A 22,329-nucleotide genomic window follows, 5' to 3' on the forward strand; every position below is an offset into this window, starting at 1 on the left:
CTTAATTAGGTACAGTATTTGCCTCCATTTCGAGCACTTGCTGAAGCATGACAAATGGAAAGAACGTAACACCTCCATCTCATTGGAAATAATCGAAGCTTGAAATCTTGTATATATACTAAACGCTTTGAACAAGCAAAGAAGACAAGATCCTCCCCAGAGCATATCTCTCTTATGGCTCCATGAACGCCGTCCATGCATATGCTTTACAAGAAACTCTGGTTTCTTGCCTCCGTCCCAAATCCCGACCCATTTCCTAAAGAGAAATCACGGTAGCACTGTGATGTGATGTAATATACAAATGAACATATCCACCTCCACTCAAACAATAGTCGTACTTCAATTCAACCCTCCGAGTATCTTCTTGATACTCATTTTCCTCTTCGAGGAATCTTCCTCGTCTCCATGGGGATCGGGAGATAGTGTATTCTGACGATCCTTCAATTGCTTTAGACGACCCAAGGTGTTTGCAAGAACACCTTCGCTGTGGCCATTCCTGATGCTTTTTGACCCAGAATTCTCATAACTGCTGCCCGGACGTTGATTCGGTTGCGAAGGCGTCATTGACAACGCCGCAGGAATGTTTTGTACACGACCAGGACCTTGGAAGGACACAATACTGCTCGAGTCACTAGGTGTGCGGGTCAGGCCGTTGCGACTCGAGGCGAAGGAACGACGTGGACTTGTCCCTCGCTCGGACTTTGTGAACGTGGTTGGACTGCTGGTTTTGATACTTGCATTGCTGTTGTCGTAAGAATTGTCTTGACTAGAAGGTGCTAGGAGCATGCTACTTGTCGCAAGCTCTCGCAGTCGGTGTTGTTGAGCTGTATTCGGTCGATGCTTGCTGAACTTGTTTCCAATGATGGCACCAGTGTGGGAGATCAGAGCACGGATAACGTCTTTCTTGAGAGCGAGTGCCAAGTCGAGATTCGACCAGGTCTTGTTCCTGTACTCAATCTCTGGTAGACGAAAAACGAAATCATGAACATCTTCAATGTTCCTCTCTCCCTTTCCTTTGTAGCTCAGACAAAGGACCACACTCGGTATTTTGACATAAGCAAGGGTCATATAGTTGGAGGCTCGAGACATCATCTGGGTCAAATCATCCGAGGGCTTCTCTTTTGATTTATTCCGATGAATCGTGAAGCGCTTGGGCTTTGCGTCGCCGTTCAACGACTGGATATCCTGGTTGGACATGCTTGTAGAGGTTCGACCAAGCGTTGGTTTGGACCCAATACTAGACTGTAGACTCTCAACAGAGGTCTTCTTGCCCAAGGTCCTCGTTGAACCTCTAGAGCTTGCAGAGATCTTGTTGCCCGATGGGAAGAGTCGGAAGTGGTGTCCTTCGCCAGAGTGCATGCTAGCCGCTTTAGTCTTGCCTGATAGAGCTGTATTTGGTCGAGCTTCTGAAGTCATGGTCGGTCGCAGTCGAAGTTCCAAAGATCCAGCTCTCGTACTAGTCACAGAATCATTTCTCCCTGTAGACCCATTGGTGTTTTCATACGTTTCTGTGCCGTTACTGTCTTCCTCGTCGTCATCGTCCACCGGTGCCATTGTCTTCACCATAAATGGTGATTTGTTCTTCGTCTCATTTGATCCGGGGAACATGTAGTCAAAGAGTCGTTGCGCAACCTCACGTTCAAGCTGTATCTTCATTGGGAAGAGGTTAACTTCAAAGTGATCCATGACAGGAATACCAGCAATAGCTTCAAGCATATACCAATAAACTCTCAACATCTTCTGATTTCCGCCCTCGTTGAAGGTACCTCGGTCGATGTCTGTGTAAGGTGCAAACATTTCTGGATAGATGGCATCTGGAAGCAAATTCAAACCCACGATCTTTCCGATCTGCATTAGATTGTTGTGAGATCCATCAGAGTTATCAGTACGGTCATACTCAGCCTTTCGAAGTTGAAACTCCATCAGAGGCTCATTGTTGTCACGAATCAGATGCCAAACAATCTGATCGGAGGAAATGTTCCATCTCAGCAAGCCAGCAGACTGAGAACCATCATACTTTCGTTGTGAAGACGTGATGGCCTTCATCATGAAGAAAAGCTCGTCTTCGCAACTAGTAAGATCTTTGTCGAGTGCAAGCCTGTCCTCCCAACCTCTCTTGTCAAGGTATTTCGAATTGATCTGGAATTGAGTCTTGATCTCATCCAGCTGCCTGATTCGCTCCTGAAGTTTAGTGACCATCTCAGGCGCTCCACGTAGATCGCTGAAGTCCGATGCAAGCATGATCTTCTCAAGACGCTCAGTCCTTGTTTTCTCGAGTGGCTCGCTATACATAAGGAGATCGAGAACGATTATATACATCGCATAGTATTGGGCTGAGTTGCAAATGGCTCGAACGATAGGAAATTCCACCCAGAGGTGATCCATGCGACTCTCCTCGTTGCTATGACTTGCTGGGTGACCAGATTCGGTGTTGATCTCATCGTTGTACTTCAAGCGCAACGTGTTGTATTTGTCGTATCGTAAAGACGCCGACGTCTTCTGGACAACACGCTTGAAACCAAATGGATCAACTTGAAAGTCGAACATGACCTCCATCGGTACCCATGGTGGCCAAGCGGATCCGGCAGGAACGCCATAGTGGTTTCCAGAGTACATGGACAAAAGCTGTGAGGAGAACCACTTCTGGTGGGTAACGAAGAACTGCGTGCTGTCCATTTCAACAGAGAATCTCCGTTGCACGAGGCCACTAACATCATCGTAGATTCGATCCTTGTCCATGACTTCAATAACCTTGCCCTCCATTCCTTTCGCTGTGACCAGAACGACGGCTTTAGGATTCTTGTCGCTTTGAAGTTGAATTTGTGGGGCGATGAGTCGCAAGTGGTAGCTGTTCTGTGGCATGAAATCGTGACCAATATTTGCATCCAGATGGTCAGACGAGACTCGCTGATTTGTTACATGCCGGCGTGCGGTAGGATCATCCGCATCAACAAATTTCTTGCCATCCGCGAGTATCTCGGCAATGCGATCTTGCACATCTTGATAAGCAGAGTGATCGCCTGCATTGGGATCGGGCGATGCGGCCTTGGAGTCTTTAACAGAAGGTTCCGAAGCCGGCTTCGCCGTCTTTGCTTTGCTCTGCTCTTCCACGATATCAAGGATGAACTTCACAGCTCTTCGTGATAAGTAGTAGACAAATCCTCGCCTTTGACTGACCTGGTGAATATATCGCAGGACGATATTTCTCAATAGATTGTTCCATTTGAGTTGCATGTTGTGAATGACGAAGCGATTATTAAAATCACTAATGAAGTCTGCAGCTGGATTCGTGTCCATTCCCTCCATATTTGCATCGTAATCTTTTGGAGACGCTTGTTCGCCATCACTATCAACATCAGCGTCTCCATCCGGGACTGCTCGCTTATTGTTTGTGCGTATGCGCATGTTCATGCGTCGCATCATAGACTCCAAGAAAAGTCTCTTGTCATGCAAAACGCTACCTTGCTTATTCAATTGATCTAGATCTGCCTTGAAGATGGGATTGTTCTCGTCTTGTATGAGTTTGAGTTCCGCATCACCAACCGTTCTGGTGTGAGTCGCCATTTGTTCATCGATCTGGTCAAGACGCTTTTGTATCAACTGGCACTGTACCCTTCGAGGATCATCGTCCTTGCTCATGATGCAGAAATGAGTATTCTCTGCACCGAAAGCACTCGTTCTGTCGGGATCGCCAGATATTGTGTCTCCATGATCGGTCTGCCGGAAGTAGGTGAAGCGAGGAGTGTAAGCTAATGGTAGAATCTTCGTTTCCGGATTCGCCTCTGAAGGGAGAATCCAGTCTAATTCCACAAAGTCATCCATATCAATCCAGCTAAAATCATTATCAGGAATTTCGAAGTGCGACAGATCTGTGTTGCCTATGTCGGCCTGAGAGACTAGATTCAGCGGAGCAGATGCCTTTTGTAAATCCTCGGGGGTGGTGCCTGCGATGCTGGCCGATACTGCTCGAATGTCTGCTGACAACAGATCTAGCTGGGCTTGATGCATCTTCATAGCACTGGTCTTGCCTTGCGTTTTTCGACCTCTATCTTGAGTGTGGAAATATTCGCGGCGTTGATGAACATCTAGCATAAAGCTGTCAAGCCGCATCTTAATACCAGTAGCAGAGACGACATCCTCAGCATAATCTTCCGCATCTTTATGTTTATAAATGTGGCTTAGGAAGAGTGGTGCTAGCAACAGATTGTACTTGATCGTAGCTAAATGGCGGCCGAACTTCTTGCTAGATTTCTCGAGACCAGGCCAAAGTTTACCTTGCCGGATTGGAAGTGACATAGTGCCACCAAACATTGACCACCAAGCAAAGAAGTGGTAGAAAAATCGTGGGGTCAGATGTACCGTATTGTAGCTCTGTGAAGCCTCTGTATTGGACACCGACCATTCTCGGTCGACCGGAGCCTTCACGGCAATGGACATGTGAATATGATGGCTACGGAACCCTCTGAAAGCATCATATTCCAATCCAGGAGGAGCCTTCGCATACTGGGGTTCTTTCAATACCACATTATAATGAGGCTCGAATTCAAACGAACGACCACTGGAATTCTCCAAATTCCTCTCAAACATCAACCCCGCAAGCCATTGTACGTTGCCAGAGAGTTTCATGACCACTTTCTTGAATGCAGCTCCACGTTTATAGCTATCAGTACTCGAAACACTGTCGCTGTCGCGATCTTGCTTGGCTGCAACGCGAGCTTGGTGGTTGAAGTCAGGGACGGCAAGTATGAATTCTCCACTGTCGACCGTCATGAATTTCTTCGGATCTTGTTCGCGACAGATGTTCCATCTGACGTCGTTTCGCCAGCACATCAAGAAGCCTGCACCATTGCCCGTAACTAGGTATGGATCCCTTGTCCCTTTGAGCATGAGATGAACGTCACCATCGCCCTTCCACATAACACTGACACGAGAGTGGAAGCTGAGACGAATCTTGTCCCAGAAACCGGTGCGGTCTGACGGATCAACCTGAGTTTTGGTGAAGGTTTCAATGATCATCATCATGTCTTGGATAGCAGGTTGGTACGATGCACCCCATGTAATGCGGGTAGGGAAGCCCGTGTTGATGTCGATGTTGATATCCGAGTACGATTTGACAGGGGTTACTGTTCTCCGTACATCAATTGCAAATCCGCCTTCATTTGATGTTCCAGGAGAGCGGTTCCTAGGCGGAACAATGTCGACTTTAACGTGACGGGTCGATTCTGGGCCACGGAATTCTTCAGCGACAACAAAATCTGTCTTTAGCGACCAAGCAGGAAGTCTGGGTGATTGACCTGGTTTGATCGCAGGAACATGGAGAAGAGGCAAGGGATAATCTCTTAGTGTCATTCGAGCCTCGCCCATGTCAATCTGGACATGCATAGGGAGCAAGAGTGAGTACTTCATGTCCCGAGGCATACCTTTCCCAACTCGATGGAGAAAATCTGGAAGTTGGCTGATCGGGAAGGAAGGCTTGTCGATAGTGATATGTAAATCACTGATTAGTGTCCCCATAAGAGCTGGTCGCTGAGGAACCTCCAATATGTTCTCTGAGTCTTCCATATCATCTGGTAATTCGTCGGGGCCCCAAAAGACCCCTCTGAGATCTTTCATCCCATTCTTTGACATGTTCAAGACACGGTCAATTCGTGATCTCCAGCTCTGAGAATTAAGCAAGTTCAGCTTTTCTTGAGCATCTTGAATGGAGATCTTGGCCGATCCAGACAATCCACAGGTGCCTTCCGGATCATAACGCATAGTTCGACCACGGTGAGATCTAGATCGGTGTCCCGAACTGTCGTCTTCGCTTCTGCTGCGATGACGAGGCTGATCATGATGGGTGCTACGTCCCCGTGGGTGCGCTGACCTATTGCGATATCGATTGTTATCCCTTCGAGCTTCCTCCTCGGCAATCTTCTTTGCTTTGACTTTGAAGGCCGCATCGCGCGCTATACGCTGTGCTTGCTCGACGAGACCCGTTCGGTATATAGTACCAAGCTTCCATTCAAAAGCGCCATCTTCGAGCTCAAAAAGCAATGCTTTGCTGCGAATCGATACCCTTGGCACTCGTTTTGGTCCCTCCGGGTGCTTTTCAAGAATGTACTCATTGGTGCCTGTAACAAATCGGTGATGAAGTTGTTGGACGGACTTCATCGTATTGATGCAATTGTCGAATACTTTATGGATAACAAGCTGATGTGGAACAGCAAGTCTAATAGCATCGGAGTTCAGATCGATCATCTTCTCCTCGTGCATTTCACCGGTACTTGTCTTCCGTCTATTTTGCCGCATATCTGCCCTCAAAGCCTTGACACTCACAATTCTTGCCCAAACGTGGCTCATTTTAGGAGCTGCAGCATACAATCGCATCAGTTTGGCATGAAAGAATGGTGGTGCCCATCTGTGTCGACCAGCTTCCAGGCCATATATTTGCAGCATCATTCTTGGGTCTGATGGCATCTGTGCTTTGATTTGGACCAACGTTGACCTAAAATCGACGGTGATAAGCTCCGGCGTAGTAAAAGGGTATCCAGATCCATCTCGAGTATAGAAGTCCTCTGGACTTTTTACCGGGGACAGATAATCAGATCCACCAAACACTGTTGCCGCGGCTCTTGCCTTTTCGGCCTCTTCTTCGTCAGCTCTCGTACGAACGAAAGCTTTCCTCAATACAGTTGTGGCGACACCCATAGCATAATGGCGGTAGAGCGAGTAATGGACAAGCAACGACTTTACGTGGGAATTGACGTGGAAAACAGGACCTTGGTTATCACTCGATGTTGACAGAGCGACTTCAAAGCGTGGCATTGCGATAAATGGCTCTGCCTCCCACTTTTCTGTAGACTCAACGACGAACGCATCGAGGCCTCGGACATGGATTGCTAAGCGGCGTCCATCAGTAGGATGTTGCGCATGCTTCTTCCGTGGCGATTGTGGCATCTTGAGGAATAGGTCAGGATCTGGAGTCAAAGACCGACTGCTGCCAGCTCTCCGCCGGGACGATTTTCTCTCAACAGCCTCAGCTTTCTGAGCTCGATATTCGGCAGTCCAGGAATTCAGTTGCAATGCAACACCTCGTGTATCATCTGAGATGTCTTCGTCCACACCTGCAACTTCTGCGCTGAAGTCTGACCCCGAAATATGGAAATGTAATAGCCAATCAGGAATGGCTCGAATGAAATTTGGATCGCGGGATGTCTTTGCCCTCGCCTTTTTAGTTGGCTCGACATTGAGGCGCAACTGTCGGACAATTTGACGAACACCATCACTAATCTCGGGTCGAATCATATGAATGGAGAAGGTTTGCAAATTTCCTGTGGCAACAACATATACCTCGGGATTGGCGCTAAGTTGGGCTTTAAGCTCCAGTGACTCCGTTTGGAGAAGATCATAGTGAGCACCAGATGCCGTCTGATAGTACAGATCATGGGTCTGAAGTCTCAGTGTCGACCCAAGACTGTAGTGAAGATCTCCAACGGCTGAATGAGAAGACTCGATGTCAAGGGATATTGACGAGATGGAAGAGATAATTAGGTCGAAATCATCCTCGGCGGCATCCTGCTCCACCGGAGGCAAAGCAATGCGAATAACAGGCTCGTGCATAGACAGCTTAACGTTGGCCTTGGGCAGGAGTCTCGAAATAAGAATGTGCTGCTGCTGAGGCGCGCGGTCCTTTCTCGGTTTAGGTCTTGGCTGCAAGATAGCTAAAACGAGGGGTAGGTGTTTTGGGTCCAGATCAACAGACGGTGATGTGATAACCACATTAGCATAGAGGATGTTGGCGTTGCGCTCATCGGCACTGTTGTCCTGCACAATCTCCACCGTCTTAGAAGGTAGTGTTGTCCTAATAGTAGTCGTTGCCATTGGTACATAGATCAATCGGTCGGATTTACCTTGTCCATCATCAACGCCAATGGCAATGGAGAGTGCTGCAACAAGGGCTTGGTGGGCAATGTCTTTGGACGAAAAGTACATTCGATGGGCTGGAGACTTTGGGTCAAGTCTGTGTAGATCAATACCAACCTCCTTCATGGATGCATTAAGGTAAATTGGTGAACCGTGAGGCTGCACCGAGCTGATCTTTTTAGTGAAGCCAACAAAGCTCACCGCAAACTGGACCTCTTTGATACCACGAAGGATAGAGCTCACAAACTCTTTGGAGTCCGAAACCGTCTGTGCAAGCTTCTCTTCTCGGCTACCAGGTCTGTCGAGCTCCTCAATCAAATCTTTGACTGAGATCTCTTGTGCGGAAGATCGTCGTTCCCAATGATAAAGCTTCTGGCAGCTCTTGTACCGATTGATACACATGTTGATATCATCATAAGGAATATGCACACGCCCTAGCTTCAAAGAAATGGCAGCATCTCGTAGTCCGTCCAATTCCTTGTACAATAAGCCATGTATGTTAAGTGTCGCGTGATCGAGGACTTCGAGCGACTCACGTCCATCTGGTGTGAAGAGGACACTGCGGGCTGTAATCATCCATTCAGCAGGGCGCTGCTCTTTCTTGGGAGTCTTGACATGCGAGAATAATCTGCCTCTGTCCACCATCTTGCGCCGTGTATCCACTGCCATGGTGAAGCTGCCAACCTGAACCTGCCCGACGTCGACCAAAGTCAAAGAAGAGTTCGAGGCCACGACATCCACCATACGGAGCCAATTTATGTTTCGATGCAGGCGCTTGATTCGCTCCTTGATACTGGTCAGTCGTTCCCAACTCTTGCTTCGATGTGGACCAAAGCTTGTCCTCCGCGACAAAGGCCTCTTCTGCAATGGCTCGACCTTGCGGTCCAGAGCCTCGTCCTCGTCTTCATCCCCATCTTCAGGATCACCTCCCTTGTCCCCGTTTACAGCCTTCAAATCTACGGTAACGGCAAGCTCGGTCAGGACAATGCTCAGCCATGTTGGTTGCGCAAAGGTTGGACGATGCAGATTCAAGCCCAGACCGCGAATCTCTATCTTTATGCCATCTTTAGGTGTGTATGCTAACCTCCGCAGCGAGAAGTAACCAATGCGCTGGATAGATATGCCAGTGATTATTCGAAGGACGGCGAATAGGATGAAGGACGAAAGGTATGCGAGGACGATTACGCCGAATATGAAGGTCGGGTTCAGGAGCGCCATTAAATCGTCAGTCGCAAGACGCCATTCGCCGCAATGGCTGCGGTCTTCTGGCAGTATAGATGGTGTTTCCGCCTCAGCGCCCACCGAGTGCAAATTCGGCCTTCAATGATGATGCCATCCGCAGTGGTCGTTTCTGCAGCGAGGGGAAGGGAGAGAAAATTGATCGGTTTTAAGGTTGTTTATTCCGATTCTGCCGCCAGACGATACGATAGACGCGGAGGAACCGGATCAGCATGCTCTTGCACACTGGCAGTCATTCGTTATGTGATCCGTATGAGATGCTAATCGCGTTATGGTGTAGTGTGGGCGATAGATCAGGGCTAGAGATGTTGGTCAACGGTTCCTCCTGCAAATAGCTGGCGTGTAAGAGGGATGACGTCGTGGCTGTGTTCGAGACCTCAAAATGTACAATTTGACAATCTCGAGACCGGACCCACGGATGGGACGAACCAACAGAACTGTTCGTCTTTGTGGACAGTGATCGTGGTTGTTGGGAATACTCCGTCGTGGTTTCTTTGACCTTGGCCGGGATATCTCTTGTGGAATTGGGAGACAATCAATCATTAATGTGCCACCCATGTTGCTTAATAAGGTGTCGGCGGCCGATTACATTGGATCAGACGCACAATGTGGCCTGTGCGCGCTTCAATCCCGGGTGACGGCTTGATTTGATATCGATTGACAGCAACCTTAAACAAGGTTCGTGAGAGCTACAAGACATCCGAACTACATGCACCTCTCTATGCTCATTTATATTGCTTTCGAGAAAGTCGCTCAAGAGTACGCTCATTCACTGAGTATCACATCACGTGTTTGCTCTGGTGTTTCTGCTCCTCTCGCCCTCTCGCACCCCTTGATAACACGACAGGATTTTGCTATCGCTTATGCATGAGTAAGATGCGGGGTCTGAATGTAGTCGTATTGCGAATTGCGCTTACGAATGGAACAAGCTTATCCTTTCTTCTGATCAAGATAAAGTTCAGGCCAATCATTACCAAGGTCATCTGCTATTGCCAGTATTCGAGTTTCATATCGCCAAAGCGCAAGCCAATAAGCATAGACTTTGTTGCATGTTTCTTCCAGAATTTTTTCGTTTTAATATCTATGCCATTGATTAAGTTGTTGTGTTGAAGATATTCAAAGCCAGCCCAAGTCCCATTGTGCAGTACCGTCATTTTATCACATTTTCGCCTCCAATCATTGTCAAGGGGAACGATTGACAATCCGTTTCTCTGGTTGTCGGGAAGTGGCCCAGCATCTGAAGAAAGTCGACCATTCTGGACCTCATGTCGCCTGAAGTTCAACCCAAAAATTGCTCCCAATACAAATACTCGAGATCTAAAACTTCCCAACCTTGGTTCCTCGTTCGGAACAAGTACCATGCACAGCACTTCCTCATTCCTCCAACAAAAATCTCAAAAACGCTTGGGCAACCACCACACCATCCTGATTTTTGTCAACTCTGCTGATTGAGTCCTCGAACAATTCCTTATCAAAGAGACCCGAGGCATGTGCCGTAACGAGCAATTCTCTCATAATCTCCTCCGTGAATTCCGGATGTCCTTGAACCGTCATCACCCTTTTCGGGATATACATAGCTTGCACAGCACACTTATCCGTGCATGCCAACTCCTCTACGCCAGGAGGGTAGTCATACACCACATCCCCATGAATTTGATGTAAATCCTGTCCGATCTTTTCAGCCTTTCTCCTCTCTAGGACACTATATTCACAACGAACAGAAACAAACTCACCAAACCACCCTTCCCAAAAACCTCCTTCCCCCTCTACGTCAACCTCATCTCCGTAACGCTCGTCTCCCACCCCAACTCACTCCTCCCCACCCTAGCCCCCAATGCCCTCCCCACAACCTGATGTCCAAAACACGCAGCGATAATCCGTACGCGTCTCTGCTCCAACACCTCCTTCACAAAAGCCACCAACTTCAATATCCACGGATCATCAGCAAAGGCGTCGAAACTTGATGCTGTGAGGAGGATGGCGTCGATGTCTGGTAAAGAGGGGTAAGAGAGGGTATTTACGACGTCGAATGTTGAGATGGAGAGGCTGGTGGAGGGGGAGGCGGCAGATTGAAGGAGTGAGGTGAAGACGCCGCCGTAGGTACCGTACTTGGTGGCGGTAGCGGGGAGCGGCGCGCCACATTCGAGGATGGCGATGCGGAGGGGGAGGGAAGGCATTTTGAAGAGAGGGTGGAGAGGAGAGGGGATGAAGTGAGGTGGAGATGCAAGAGACACAAGAAGAGCTTTGGGACTAGAGTTCAATCTCGGGGAGGAGGTTGCATATTAATGGTAAGTGAAGATGCCATGACCAAGCAGATGATAAGTCTGACAGGAACGGATATTCAGTCTCGGTGCATCGATTGGTATTTCCACTTCAGGACTGAATTACTGGAAGAGGTATCTTCGAGGGTCCTGGGTTGTGTTCGTGACAGGCAAGGATAAGATTTGGGCTAGGTACCAGGAGAGAGAACGGTGTCTGTTCTGCAAGAGCATAAGCACCCTGTAACAGGCACGCCCAGAATATCAATGCCGAGTAGAATCATTGCATCTTAATGTACAAAACAATACCGAATACGGCTATTGGCACACATTTGCCTACGGCCGTACCAAGCGGTCCCATGGCCATGCAGACTGCTCATTGTTAGTGGTTGAGCAGTGCGAGAGGAACATGGATTTTACATGCCCACCTACGATGACTCCGAAACCTGCATGCATTTATCTAGTCATCAAGAGAAGGTTGATTTTTCAAGCCTTGTGCTCTTTGAATTATGAGTAAGCCAAGGTTCGGGAACGGGTAGATTTCTGGACTTGGCTTGAACCATGTACATCGATATTACTTCTCTTGCATACCATAGAACGATTTGCTCCAGGGGTATTGGTGCCTGGCTTTGACGATTGTGGACAGTATGAGTCATCTCGCTTACCCCCCTTTGTGCTTTGCATGCGCGAGCCGACCGATCGACCGATGATCAATGTAAAATTTCTAATACATCAATTGCGATCATAAATCTCGAATCCCAAAATTGCAAGCTCAATAGAGATATCATGCCCAACTTCTCACAATTAGTGATCTGAGACCTCTCATTGCCGTTCAAAGACACTCTCTCCCCTTTGAAAAATGTCGCGTATGTCTTCCTGTCCCTCTACCGGACCACAAACCCTCTTAGAAACATCAAACACAACGTAGAATGGACAAACTCTCGTTGGACAACTTAATCTCGGAGACAAACTGCAGGATGACCGAGAGGTACTTCAGTCTTTCGGTCCAAGTATTGGAAATCGAAGCTCGCTAAACTTAGGGGTTCGCTTAGGCGACCGACGAGGAGGCCAAGATCGTCCATACATATTCGGAGAGACATTAATACGGCGCGGTGAAGGTTCACAGATGCTCCTACCATGTAATATATTCCTTGATCACAAGTTTCAGAATTCAATATGTTCAATTGCCACCTGCCTCAATTTGAACGGCCTGCTAGGTTAGACAGCTTGAAAAAAGCATGGTCGTCATTAGGTTTCGTGCTCGCTCTTGATTACATGCATATATGCAACAAAATCTATATACCCCCTCTCATGTTCAAACTTCTCTCGTCTTGAACCTAATCATAGGTCCTTCCATATAGCTCGTGAAATAGCTCTTCATCTGAAATTCTCCTTCCCTCTCCCTCCCTTCTCCCATCCCCTTTCTCCCCTCTCCCAACGTCCCGACCTTCTCAAAATCGAGTCTCACGAATACATTGGCCATCGTAAGCATCAATTCCATCAGCGCAAAATTCTTCGCAATACACTGTCGAGGACCAGCAGAAAACGGCGCATAACTCTTCGACATCTCCTTGATCCTCTCCTTCTCCTTCTCCTCATCCTTCTTTGGATCTATGATCCAGCGTTCGATGTCGTATTTGTAGGAGTCTGGGAATAATTCTTCGTTATGGTGGAGGGAGAAGATACCCGAAGCTACTTTCAGACCAGCAGGGATGAGCTCCCCGTCGACCAAGCACCCGCCCTCTTCAGCTTCGCGCCATAGTGGTTGAGGTGCAACGGGTGACATGCGCAGCGATTCGTTGATGGCAGCGCGGAGGTAGACGCAGTTGTTGAGTGTGGGACCAGCACGAATAGATGCTACAGAGGGAAAAGCTGAGCGGACTTCTTGTGCGACTTTGGCGTAGGCAGTTGGGTTGTGACTCAAGTAGAAGAACGTTGCTGCGATAGAACTAGCAGTTGTGTCGGAGCCTTTGACACATCAGTAAATTGTGAGATATCATTATCAGAGAAGAGAAACATACCAGCAATGATGAAATTCGCCGTATTCCTTCTTACACTATCGGGAGTGAGTGCCAACTCGCCCGTGTTCGGATCTTTCACAGAGCTAAAGAAGCCGAAAACATCTTTGATGGACGGATCTTCTATCCTTGCCGCCTTACTGCTTGCCATGACTTCCTTGGAATATTTCATCAAATCCTTTACGCTCCAAGCGAGATGGGGGAGCAATATCAGGGAGCCAATTTCGTGGGTCGGTTGATGAGGCCAGTAGTGAAGGATGCCGACCAAGCGGACTATCGTCTTGAAACATTCCGTCACACCACGGTTGGCGCTCGAGGTCATCAAATCCCAAGATGTGGTGAAGACTACCTTACTGACGACGTCGGTTGTAAGCCAGTTACCTGGAGATTGTTAGAACTTGAAGCAGCGAAGGAAGAATCATGGGGAGAACTTACACCACAGAGCCATGTTCTTGGGATTGGTCCAATTATTGCCGTTCTTCTCAGGCGTCTCATTTTCTGATAGTTTCTCGATAAATGTATCGATTTCCTTGATCACTTTGGGCTCATGCTCTCGAATTGCAGTATCGGAGAATCCCTGCTGGAAGATTTTCTTGTTCCACGCGTATTCCGCCTTGTCCTGAATCCCTATCAAGTTCCCCTGGCCGTGCACCTTATAACTTTTTGCTTTTTTGACTTTCTTCAAATTATCATAAATATCTACTCTAGTTAGATTATAGACTGCAAACCGATTGCAAGAGGAATACCATGAAATCCTTCTGGAGAATCCACTAGAAGCGAATTTGGAGCATATCGAACGAATTTGCCTGCCAAGAAGTGAGCATGGTTGCACGACTAGGATACAACGGCTTACCGTATTTCTTGTGACACCTCTCAACATCAAGGTGAATATCCCCATGATATGCATGGTAAGCGCCGTAAAGACTTGTGAATTTTGCGAGGAAAGGTCCCGGATACTTGGCGTAAGGATGGAGTGTGACTCGATATAGACAAAAAACGACGATCTGTTGTTGTGTCAATCCCTGCTGCATATCAAGTCAAGAAAATCGAAGTCAATCAAACCTACATGTGCAGCCAGATAAGTCAAAGCAATCGACACCAAATCTTTGATCGTAAACATTGTGCAGGGCTGAGAATATTCTCCAAATAAAGTCCTAAAATTGAAGCAGGAACCAGAATGCGACATGAAATAAAAGAAACTGTGCCGCTGACAGTAGTGGGGCGGCTTCAGCGTCAGCTTCCGTCGGAGAACATGTTTTCAATTTCGATAACGATCTGTCAGCCAATTTGAGACATCGTTCGTTGGTATGAAACCAGGGTACTATGGGGCTCAAAACTCCACTTCAACTTGAAAAGGCGGTCCTCTCCGTGTCTATATTACTCACGTCAGCTTGCAACCATTCCAGATTGTGAGTGGCTTCTAGTCTCTGAGGTGATGCACTCAATCCAAAGTATTTTATTTTCTTGGTCTTTCCCCCTGAGTTTCTCGTCTCCCGTCGCGTACTTCTTAGCGTGACTTATCTCGCACTTTTGAGCCAATCGTAGACCGACTTTGAAACGAAGATTTTGCTCCCATCATGTGCTGTACTTGAGAGTCCTCAGGAACGTCCGCTCGGCGGATCATGTCACAATTCTATCTAGAAATGTTTAATTAGATAAAGCTCTAGATAGAAGCTTCTCCAAGCAATCACCCGTACGATGGCCGATGCCGTGAACTAAGTCACGTGGCCGGTGTGAGCGCTTGGATTCTTTTCATTTCGTTGTGTTTTCCTGGATTTCAACATTGAGTAAAATCACATCTAATTGTGCAAGCTAGTTGTTTGCCCTAAAAGATGATCATCATTACCAAGGGTCTAAAGATCGTTGATATCCATGAAGTGAATCCCTCAAAATGAGGTCAAGCCTAATAATGTCCTAAATCTCAATCACTCGAAAACAAAGAAAAGTTCATGTGAACAAGCGCCATGACTCCGTTGAATTATCCAGAGGGATTCCAATCACCCACTGTACCGTCTATACAGCGCAGCAAATCCCTCAGTTGCTCCCGGATGGACATACGCAGTGATACCTTCAAATTTCATACCAGAATTTGCGCCTTCAGAATCGCTAATCGTGTAGAAATGCTGAGATTTGCTGCCCACCCATCTATAGAACGGTACAGTCCCCGTGGCTTCGTGGGAGAAAGCGTAAAATGCGATCTTTTCATACTCATACCCAGCCTGCGGTGCGAGCTCTCCGTTGAAATCAGTTGTATAGAAATGTAACTTCGAACTAGGATTATACCACTGGTAGATCGGGACTGTGCCCTTTAGCTCCGTAGTCGCTACGTAGCAAGCGATCTCCTCGAGGTGATAGCCGGAGGCTGGAGCAGATCCTCCGTGTGGGTCAGTAGTGTAGAAGTGATCAGCCATGTACTTCTGCCAGACGGTCAATTGGTTTGGATATATTTGATTGAAGATTCAGATGCGAATGATATGGAAATACGGAATCGGCGAACAGGAAACCATGAAATATTTAAAGGGAAAGGCCCATCTGAAAGAAATATAGAGAATGACACGCAACACTAAATTTTAAAACCTGCTGACATGGCTGCAAACGTATATATTCTTTATCATTGTTATTCGCTACCTCCACAACACGTTCCGGGCCGCATTTTCCGGTCTTTGTTCTCTCAACTGCGGTCAAGTGATGGTCCCCCTGGTGAATGTCTGTATTGAGGAATCTTTATTGCTAGGGTGAGGCTTGGACATGCCTTCCAATGGGACCTTCAACTAATGCTCGAGATGTTCGGTAGATGACCTAAGACCGGACTGCATATAACCTGGTGGCGAGAGGAGGAAAGTGGATATGCTTGCAGAATGAAGCATTTACGAGTTTGGTAAGTCCTAGCCGAGGTAGAAAGTCGAGAGACATCACGAGAGGGACGGTTTGTCGTTTTGATAGACAGCTGTTCCATTCGCTTTATTGCCATGAAAGCACTAACTCCAGGAATCCAGAAAAGTCCAGAGATCGGAAGATTCTCAATGCATATGCCCACCTGACTGACAACAATGCTTTGGTGAACTTCTTCAATCTTGATCTTGAGGTTCTGCTTCAGTTCTGAAGGCGCACAGTGACCGGATACGCACTGTCCTTATACAGAGGAATTGCTCTTCTTCAATATGGACCTGCATTTTCTTCCTTGCTCTTTGGTGAGGAATGATCTGTATGCGCAGGAGCGATAACATCGTGTATCGAGTGCTGAAGACAAATCTTCTCGGTGGTATCCAAGGCTTTCTAGAAGCAAGCCATTTCAAGCCTCGAAATATAAATGGTAATGGTTTCGACAGCCAGGATTGAAAGTTGCCTTGCAATTTGGACAAATGTTGTCACACCGTAGATATTCTGTGATGTTCAATTCGCGGCGACAGTTCCCACAAAGCACAGCTTTGGTTGTTTCCTGTTCCTTCTTCGGCCACACTTGATTTTCGTGCTCAGCGATGGCCTCGTGACAGGATATGCATGCATAATACATGCCGCAGCATTTGTGTTTGATGGCGATGATATCCTTTGCGGAATGCCAGTGAGCGCACTGGGTTTTGTCACTGACATCGAGGCCATGAACTGCCGGCGTGCCGTGGGTTGTGCTGGTCGACATTGTTTAAAGTGAGGGTATTCAAAAACTCTGACGTGAATCGCGATCCTTCCTCAACGTCGGGTAGGTAAAGTTACTCGAGTGTGGGTCAAGAAGCGCTCATAGATATTACAGGCTAGCTGTGAATTTCTACGAGACAACGTATCAGAGTGCTGTTCAAAAACCGAGAAAACATTGAAGCTAATGATGAATGATGAAACGAGGGGATGCAAATGGAATGTGCTGGTCGAAAGCCACCGCGAGTTATCACGTGCGGTCTCATGTTTCCTGCCGGCCCGGGGGTTTAAAGCAACGCGTCACAGTTTGGAGAACAAATTTTATATCCTCCCTTTAAACACTTCGATGATGGCCATACCCAAAAACTTATTCAACTCCCTCTTTGCCAATTGCACAATTCCACCAACTCTCGTTATCGGATCAGCGTTACTTTCTCGACGTTATGGACAAAAGAAGGAAGTCCACGTCCACCATCTTCTGTGCAAGCACACCTTTGATGTCGACCTTTTTGAAGAGAGAAGAGATGTGGAACTGCGTGAGGATTCCAAGGGCGGCTATCGAGAAGTACCTCGAAAAGGTTGGCCAGACACCACCTACAGAACGCAGGACTCTAGCCGCCTTTCGCACATGCTTCTAGGACGGAAGGACCTGTGAGGATTTAGGATTCGATCTTAGAAGCAAGATTTGTTTCATTGGAACTCTTGCAGATGCTTTGTTTCCTACATTGGGGTGGCTATGAACTTTTTGCATGTTGAAGTTTTGTTTTGCTTTTCCTTGACTATTTGATTTCTTCACTCATGCTCTAATTGGTTGGATGCGTACTGTGATTCTGGATTGTTAGTTTCTGTTGTTTGTATTTCCTTGCATCGTCTTGGAGTTGGTTGAACTTGGCATCTGGGTTAGTTTTGAATTTGAACTTCAGAATGGTTGCAAGGTTGGAGTTGGGCGAAACTTGCGGTGTGTGATTTCTCTCCATGAATCAGAGCATTACTTTGTTTGCTGGATAGAGAGACTCTATTGTCGGATAATTCATGGATGGAAGAAAAGGACCTATAGACTGGAAATGAAATCACAGGTCCACAAGTCTCCAAATACAGTGAGCACTCTTTTGATAACATGATGAGATGTTACTTTGAGATATGAAGATCTCGTTACTGCGACAAAGCGGGTAGCGAGAAAAAATATCTCGGCTAACATTCAGGGAGCGATTTGAATATTGGAGGTCACGAGAGGTAAGTAGTGGTTGCAAAACAAGCAGCATTCTATCTACAGCTAGCCAGAAATCTAATGTTGAAGAAGAAAGACAATAAAATTAGAGATTGGTGATGCTTCATTTGGTAATCATGGCTTCTCTTCCAGGTCCAGTGCCAACGTATTTCACCTCGATTCCCACGAAATCTTCAATGAACTTGATGTATGCTTTTGCCTCTGCAGGAAGATCACTGTAAGTCTTTATTCCTGTGATTGGCTTTTCCCATCCTTTCAACTCCACGTATCTCACTTGGACGTTTGCGAGAAGTTCCAGGTCTGCAGGGAAAGAGACTAACTCTTCACCTGATGAGGGATCGATGTATGCTGTAGCAACCTTAATGGTGGGGAACGTGTCTAGGATATCCTATAATCTCATCAACAAACATTCTGGCATATACGGAAGTGTTACCAACCAATTTAGTTAAGTTGATGGAATCATAGTCGTTCAGTGCTGCAGAGTATTTCACAACGACCTAATTTTAGGTGTTAGTTACTGCTCAATTTGAATCGCTCCAGACGAAATTCTCAATGAGCGCATATTCCCTGATGACTTACCAAGTCCAACCAACCACAGCGTCTCTTCCTTCCAGTGGTGACACCCCATTCCCGTCCAATGTTCTGGAATTTGGCCCCGACCTCTTCAAGGTCTTCCGTGGGGAAAGGACCACCTCCAACTCTGGTTGTATATGCTTTAACAACGCCAATGATGCTCTTGATCTTTCTTCGCTTCAATCCAAGTCCAGTATAGCATCCTCCAATTCCTGTGTTAGAAGACGTTACATAAGGATAGGTTCCATAATCGATATCGAGCATGAGTGCATTTGCTCCTTCGATGAGTATGGGTGCATCAGACTCTTGTGCAGATTGCATGAGAGGGACTTGGTCAACGACAAAGGGAGCCAATTTCGCACGGAATTGCTATAGACGTCAGTCCAAAGGTCACCATTAATACAAGATCTCCACTTCAACTAACATCGAATTGCGATATCTCTTTTTCCACGTCATACTCCAGCAGGTCACCGTACCGCTGCTTGTATCCGCGAGCTAACTCTCGTAACCGTACATCAAAGAGTGTCTTGTTGAAGATTTCGCAGATTCGAATACCACTTCGTGATGCTTTTGTACTGTTGGATATCTTAGCATGGTACTTCAGAAGGTAAAGCTAGAATTAAGCACTAAAAAGGAATGTTTCGATAACATAGCATGAGCTCTGGACCGATTGAACGTCGGAGACAACTCGGAAGTTCCGAGAGCCCATTGAGAAAGTCTCGATCCGATACCTGGAGAACAGACTCACCTATATGTTGGTCCAATTCCCTTCCTTGTTGTGCCAATATTCTTCGTGCCCAATTCAACCTCTTCCAGCCCATCTACCAACTGGTGCAAGTCGAAGACAATGTGCGATCGGTCGCTAATGAAGATACGGTCTTGGGCTCCCTTGAGGCCTTTCGTCTCGAGGGCCTCAAGCTCTTGAAAGAAAGAGGGTACATGGACCTATGAGATATTTAGCAAAAATCCCTTCACATGTTTAGAGTCCAATTCTGATCTGGAATCTGGTATGCCAGCGTTTGCGCAACTTAACGGAGAGGCCCACTCACCACTACGCCAGATCCAATTAAGTTTTGGCAGTCGGGGTTGATCAATCCAGATGGTAGAAGATGGAAGTCGTATGTAATTCCATTGACGACAATCGTATGGCCCGCATTGTTCTAATTATTCCGGTAGTCAGTGAAGGCCGTCCATTACTTCGGATCAAGACTCACTCCACCTTGTGCTCTTGCGCAGAGCTTTTGCGAAGGCTGTCAAACGGATTAGCTCGAGTTTCTCCTAACCTGCAGAGGACTATATTATGCGAGAAAGTGTAAACCATTGACAGCAATATATCGCATCGCGTAATCGATTGTAACGATAAATAAGCAGCTTCGTCGTCATGTCTGCTTTCGCTTTCAAAGTCCCTCAAAATGTTGGACTTTTGACTGCAGGAATTCTGGCAAGTCTTGGAGGGTATGGACTCACACAGAGAATGTCAACCAACTTTCCCTTACCCTCGTCTCCCCACTGCGCGCCCAGGACAATTGTAATCATATCGATGTGTATTCCTGGTTGAATGGTTGAGGAAGATGGAAATTCGCAAGGAGTCAGAGTAAATTTTGGAGTTTCCGATGATGCGACCGACCGACAGCGGCGAGGCGGGGCAGATTTTTACTGCCCCGCTTGTGGCTGTGCAACCGCTGACCAGCCACAACCCCACCACTAGCGTCACTTCCTCCTCCTGATGTTGAAGACTAGAAGATCATCAATTCAAAATATGTGGATAGCGATTGCGAAAGTGAGAATTGGTATGGATAATGTGCTCCGTATGTATACAATTATGCGTCTCTCTAGTAACTGGATAGACTTTTCAGAGGAGGTCTTGGCAAATATGTGGGATTGCATTGTGGAGATCACAATTCGTCCATTGATTCGTCCATGTCAAGACTTGACCAGCATCAACCGCTTCTATCCAGCTCTCACCTTCAGATCCTCTGATAGTCAGACTTTTTGCTCTTTACATAGGTAGCTAGGTATCCAAGCTTCAAATATTATTGCTTGGGTATGTCAGGGACGAGTTTCTCGATTGAGCCCCTGATGCATCTGAATTGGTTAATAGGTAGTCTTTAAATGTAATATATGGTTCAAATAAGATTCTTTACATATTTTATAAGGGTATATCAGGTGAAAATGAGGGAAGTAAGATATTCTTGTACACCTGACGGATCAAACAGAACCAGAAAACTAGATCCTTCTCTGTTTGTCCACTTCTTCACTTTGCAAATTGCACGAGATCCACCAAGAAAACCTATGTCGTTCAAAGCCTAGAACCAGAGGTAAGAGACCCATAGTGCTCCCTAAAATCGACTCGTATGGGAAAGCTTGATTCAATAGCTCATTATAGATGTCGCAGTCCAATCCTTCAACGCCTTCCCACACAGGAAAACGGCCCGCACAGGGCTGCGCTCGACTTCAATCAGCTGAACAAGATGTTGTTGAATTCTGTCATATTTGGCTCCTTGTTTCACAATTCTCCTTTATTAATGAATTTCTTGTCCGTCAATCTTGATCCCGTGTCCGCCAGACTTGTCTTTCGATAAGAACCTGAAATTTCTTTGGACATAAATAAAAATATACACAGTATAGAAGATTAGAGAGAGTAGCTACTTATAGCTCCAACTGATAGAGAGAAGCTCCTGGACGCTCGTGTCATTGCCCCTAACTTCTAAGCTAGAATCGAGGTCTTGAAAACCGACATTAGGAGGGGAAATTATTGGCGGATCAGAGGCGGAGTCTATTGGTGTTTTACTTTGGCTCGGTGTCTCAAAGATGAGTGTGTCTTTTGGGCAGGCTTACTATTGAGGGTCAATGGCGCTTCGCCGGGCGAAGCTTTCCGCGCTTCGAGAGAAGATATATCGAATATTCTGGCTAGCCACATTGTACTTCCACTTTCCAGGAGTGTCTCATTCATATTAAATAGCTAATCCGTCAAATGCACATGTTTAATATTAAAACGAATTTACAAATCTCTTGCAGAGCATTCAGCCGTTCTGAGAGCCGATGCCGTAGTTTAACTTAAGCGAGCTCGCTACCCCTGAAAGAGACCTCTCACACGACTCTCACTCCAACCTCGTCCTCAGCCATTTAGACTTGATCATTGTAGCATACTAAATAACATCGCGGGATATATATACTCACGCTCGAAATGCAGGGAAGAGCAATCGCGAGCATGATTGATTTATGTATGACTTACTGTTGCTTTTTCGTATCACTTCTTTGTAACGAACATGGGGACAAAAGTCCGTGCGTTCAGGCTGTAGAACCTCGAAATTAAAACTCTTCACATTAGGACTAAACTATCAACAACTCCACCATTATGGATCCTTTTACCACTCCACCTATGTCTCCACGTCTCCCAGGTGCAGAGATCAGAACCAAGCACAAAGAGGGCATACGCCGGCTCTTCAAATTCGCTAAAATAGGCCTGCAACAGCTC

General features: G+C 46.7%; 7 protein-coding genes across 7 annotated transcripts; 1 reads left to right on the forward strand and 6 right to left on the reverse strand.

Annotated features, from left to right (window-relative positions):
* Positions 1-48: 48 nt before the first annotated feature.
* LY89DRAFT_395347 (uncharacterized protein) lies at positions 49-9,249 on the reverse strand. The gene has a single exon (XM_018207226.1). It carries the CDS (start codon positions 9,121-9,123, stop codon positions 340-342), a length of 8,784 nt encoding a protein of 2,927 aa, XP_018076527.1. The 5' UTR covers positions 9,124-9,249; the 3' UTR covers positions 49-339.
* Positions 9,250-10,235: 986 nt separating this feature from the next.
* LY89DRAFT_704827 (class I glutamine amidotransferase-like protein) lies at positions 10,236-11,571 on the reverse strand. Its single transcript, XM_018217408.1, has 3 exons — positions 10,948-11,571; positions 10,878-10,908; positions 10,236-10,809 (listed from the first exon to the last, which is right to left on the reverse strand). The coding sequence occupies exons 1-3, from the start codon at positions 11,319-11,321 to the stop codon at positions 10,519-10,521; spliced, it is 696 nt and encodes a 231-aa protein (XP_018076528.1). The 5' UTR covers positions 11,322-11,571; the 3' UTR covers positions 10,236-10,518.
* A 1,146-nt stretch (positions 11,572-12,717) lies between these two features.
* Positions 12,718-14,540, reverse strand: LY89DRAFT_729641 (cytochrome P450; the record flags this gene model as incomplete). The annotated part of the gene is made up of 6 exons (XM_018219397.1): positions 12,718-13,370; positions 13,424-13,801; positions 13,856-14,119; positions 14,167-14,226; positions 14,274-14,424; positions 14,487-14,540. The coding sequence occupies 6 exons, from the start codon at positions 14,538-14,540 to the stop codon at positions 12,718-12,720; spliced, it is 1,560 nt and encodes a 519-aa protein (XP_018076529.1).
* An 877-nt stretch (positions 14,541-15,417) lies between these two features.
* LY89DRAFT_729642 (uncharacterized protein) lies at positions 15,418-15,831 on the reverse strand (the record flags this gene model as incomplete). Its single annotated transcript, XM_018219398.1, has 1 exon — positions 15,418-15,831. One exon carries the CDS (start codon positions 15,829-15,831, stop codon positions 15,418-15,420), a length of 414 nt encoding a protein of 137 aa, XP_018076530.1.
* Positions 15,832-16,551: 720 nt separating this feature from the next.
* On the reverse strand, positions 16,552-17,147 carry LY89DRAFT_395401 (uncharacterized protein). Its single transcript, XM_018207228.1, has one exon. It carries the CDS (start codon positions 17,055-17,057, stop codon positions 16,713-16,715), a length of 345 nt encoding a protein of 114 aa, XP_018076531.1. The 5' UTR covers positions 17,058-17,147; the 3' UTR covers positions 16,552-16,712.
* On the forward strand, positions 17,148-17,827 carry LY89DRAFT_395400 (uncharacterized protein). Its single transcript, XM_018207227.1, has one exon. It carries the CDS (start codon positions 17,238-17,240, stop codon positions 17,703-17,705), a length of 468 nt encoding a protein of 155 aa, XP_018076532.1. The 5' UTR covers positions 17,148-17,237; the 3' UTR covers positions 17,706-17,827.
* A 465-nt stretch (positions 17,828-18,292) lies between these two features.
* On the reverse strand, positions 18,293-20,456 carry LY89DRAFT_681477 (Adenylosuccinate synthetase). Its single transcript, XM_018214306.1, has 8 exons — positions 20,319-20,456; positions 20,066-20,101; positions 19,901-20,011; positions 19,600-19,796; positions 19,276-19,426; positions 18,858-19,220; positions 18,716-18,775; positions 18,293-18,666 (listed from the first exon to the last, which is right to left on the reverse strand). The coding sequence occupies exons 1-8, from the start codon at positions 20,385-20,387 to the stop codon at positions 18,382-18,384; spliced, it is 1,272 nt and encodes a 423-aa protein (XP_018076533.1). The 5' UTR covers positions 20,388-20,456; the 3' UTR covers positions 18,293-18,381.
* Between the last annotated feature and the right edge of the window lie 1,873 nt (positions 20,457-22,329).

This window comes from Mollisia scopiformis, assembly GCF_001500285.1.
Source record: "Mollisia scopiformis unplaced genomic scaffold LY89scaffold_4, whole genome shotgun sequence".
Classification (NCBI taxonomy): Eukaryota; Fungi; Ascomycota; class Leotiomycetes; order Helotiales; family Mollisiaceae; genus Mollisia; species Mollisia scopiformis.

Bases quoted from the DNA above. Each gene is read 5' to 3' on its own strand.
- LY89DRAFT_395347 (XM_018207226.1), bottom strand. From the start codon at position 9,123: ATGGCGCTCCTGAACCCGACCTTCATATTCGGCGTAATCGTCCTCGCA.
- LY89DRAFT_704827 (XM_018217408.1), bottom strand. From the start codon at position 11,321: ATGCCTTCCCTCCCCCTCCGCATCGCCATCCTCGAATGTGGCGCGCCG. The intron at 10,909-10,947 runs GTGGGAGACGAG...GTTGACGTAGAG, and splicing joins GTGGGGAGGAGTGAGTTGGG to GGGGAAGGAGGTTTTTGGGA. The intron at 10,810-10,877 runs GTGAGTTTGTTT...AAGATCGGACAG, and splicing joins TTTTTGGGAAGGGTGGTTTG to GATTTACATCAAATTCATGG.
- LY89DRAFT_395401 (XM_018207228.1), bottom strand. From the start codon at position 17,057: ATGTCGACCAGCACAACCCACGGCACGCCGGCAGTTCATGGCCTCGAT.
- LY89DRAFT_395400 (XM_018207227.1), top strand. From the start codon at position 17,238: ATGATGAATGATGAAACGAGGGGATGCAAATGGAATGTGCTGGTCGAA.
- LY89DRAFT_681477 (XM_018214306.1), bottom strand. From the start codon at position 20,387: ATGATTACAATTGTCCTGGGCGCGCAGTGGGGAGACGAGGGTAAGGGA. The intron at 19,221-19,275 runs GTTAGTTGAAGT...TGACGTCTATAG, and splicing joins AAGAGATATCGCAATTCGAT to CAATTCCGTGCGAAATTGGC. The intron at 18,776-18,857 runs GTAAGTCATCAG...ACCTAAAATTAG, and splicing joins GCTGTGGTTGGTTGGACTTG to GTCGTTGTGAAATACTCTGC.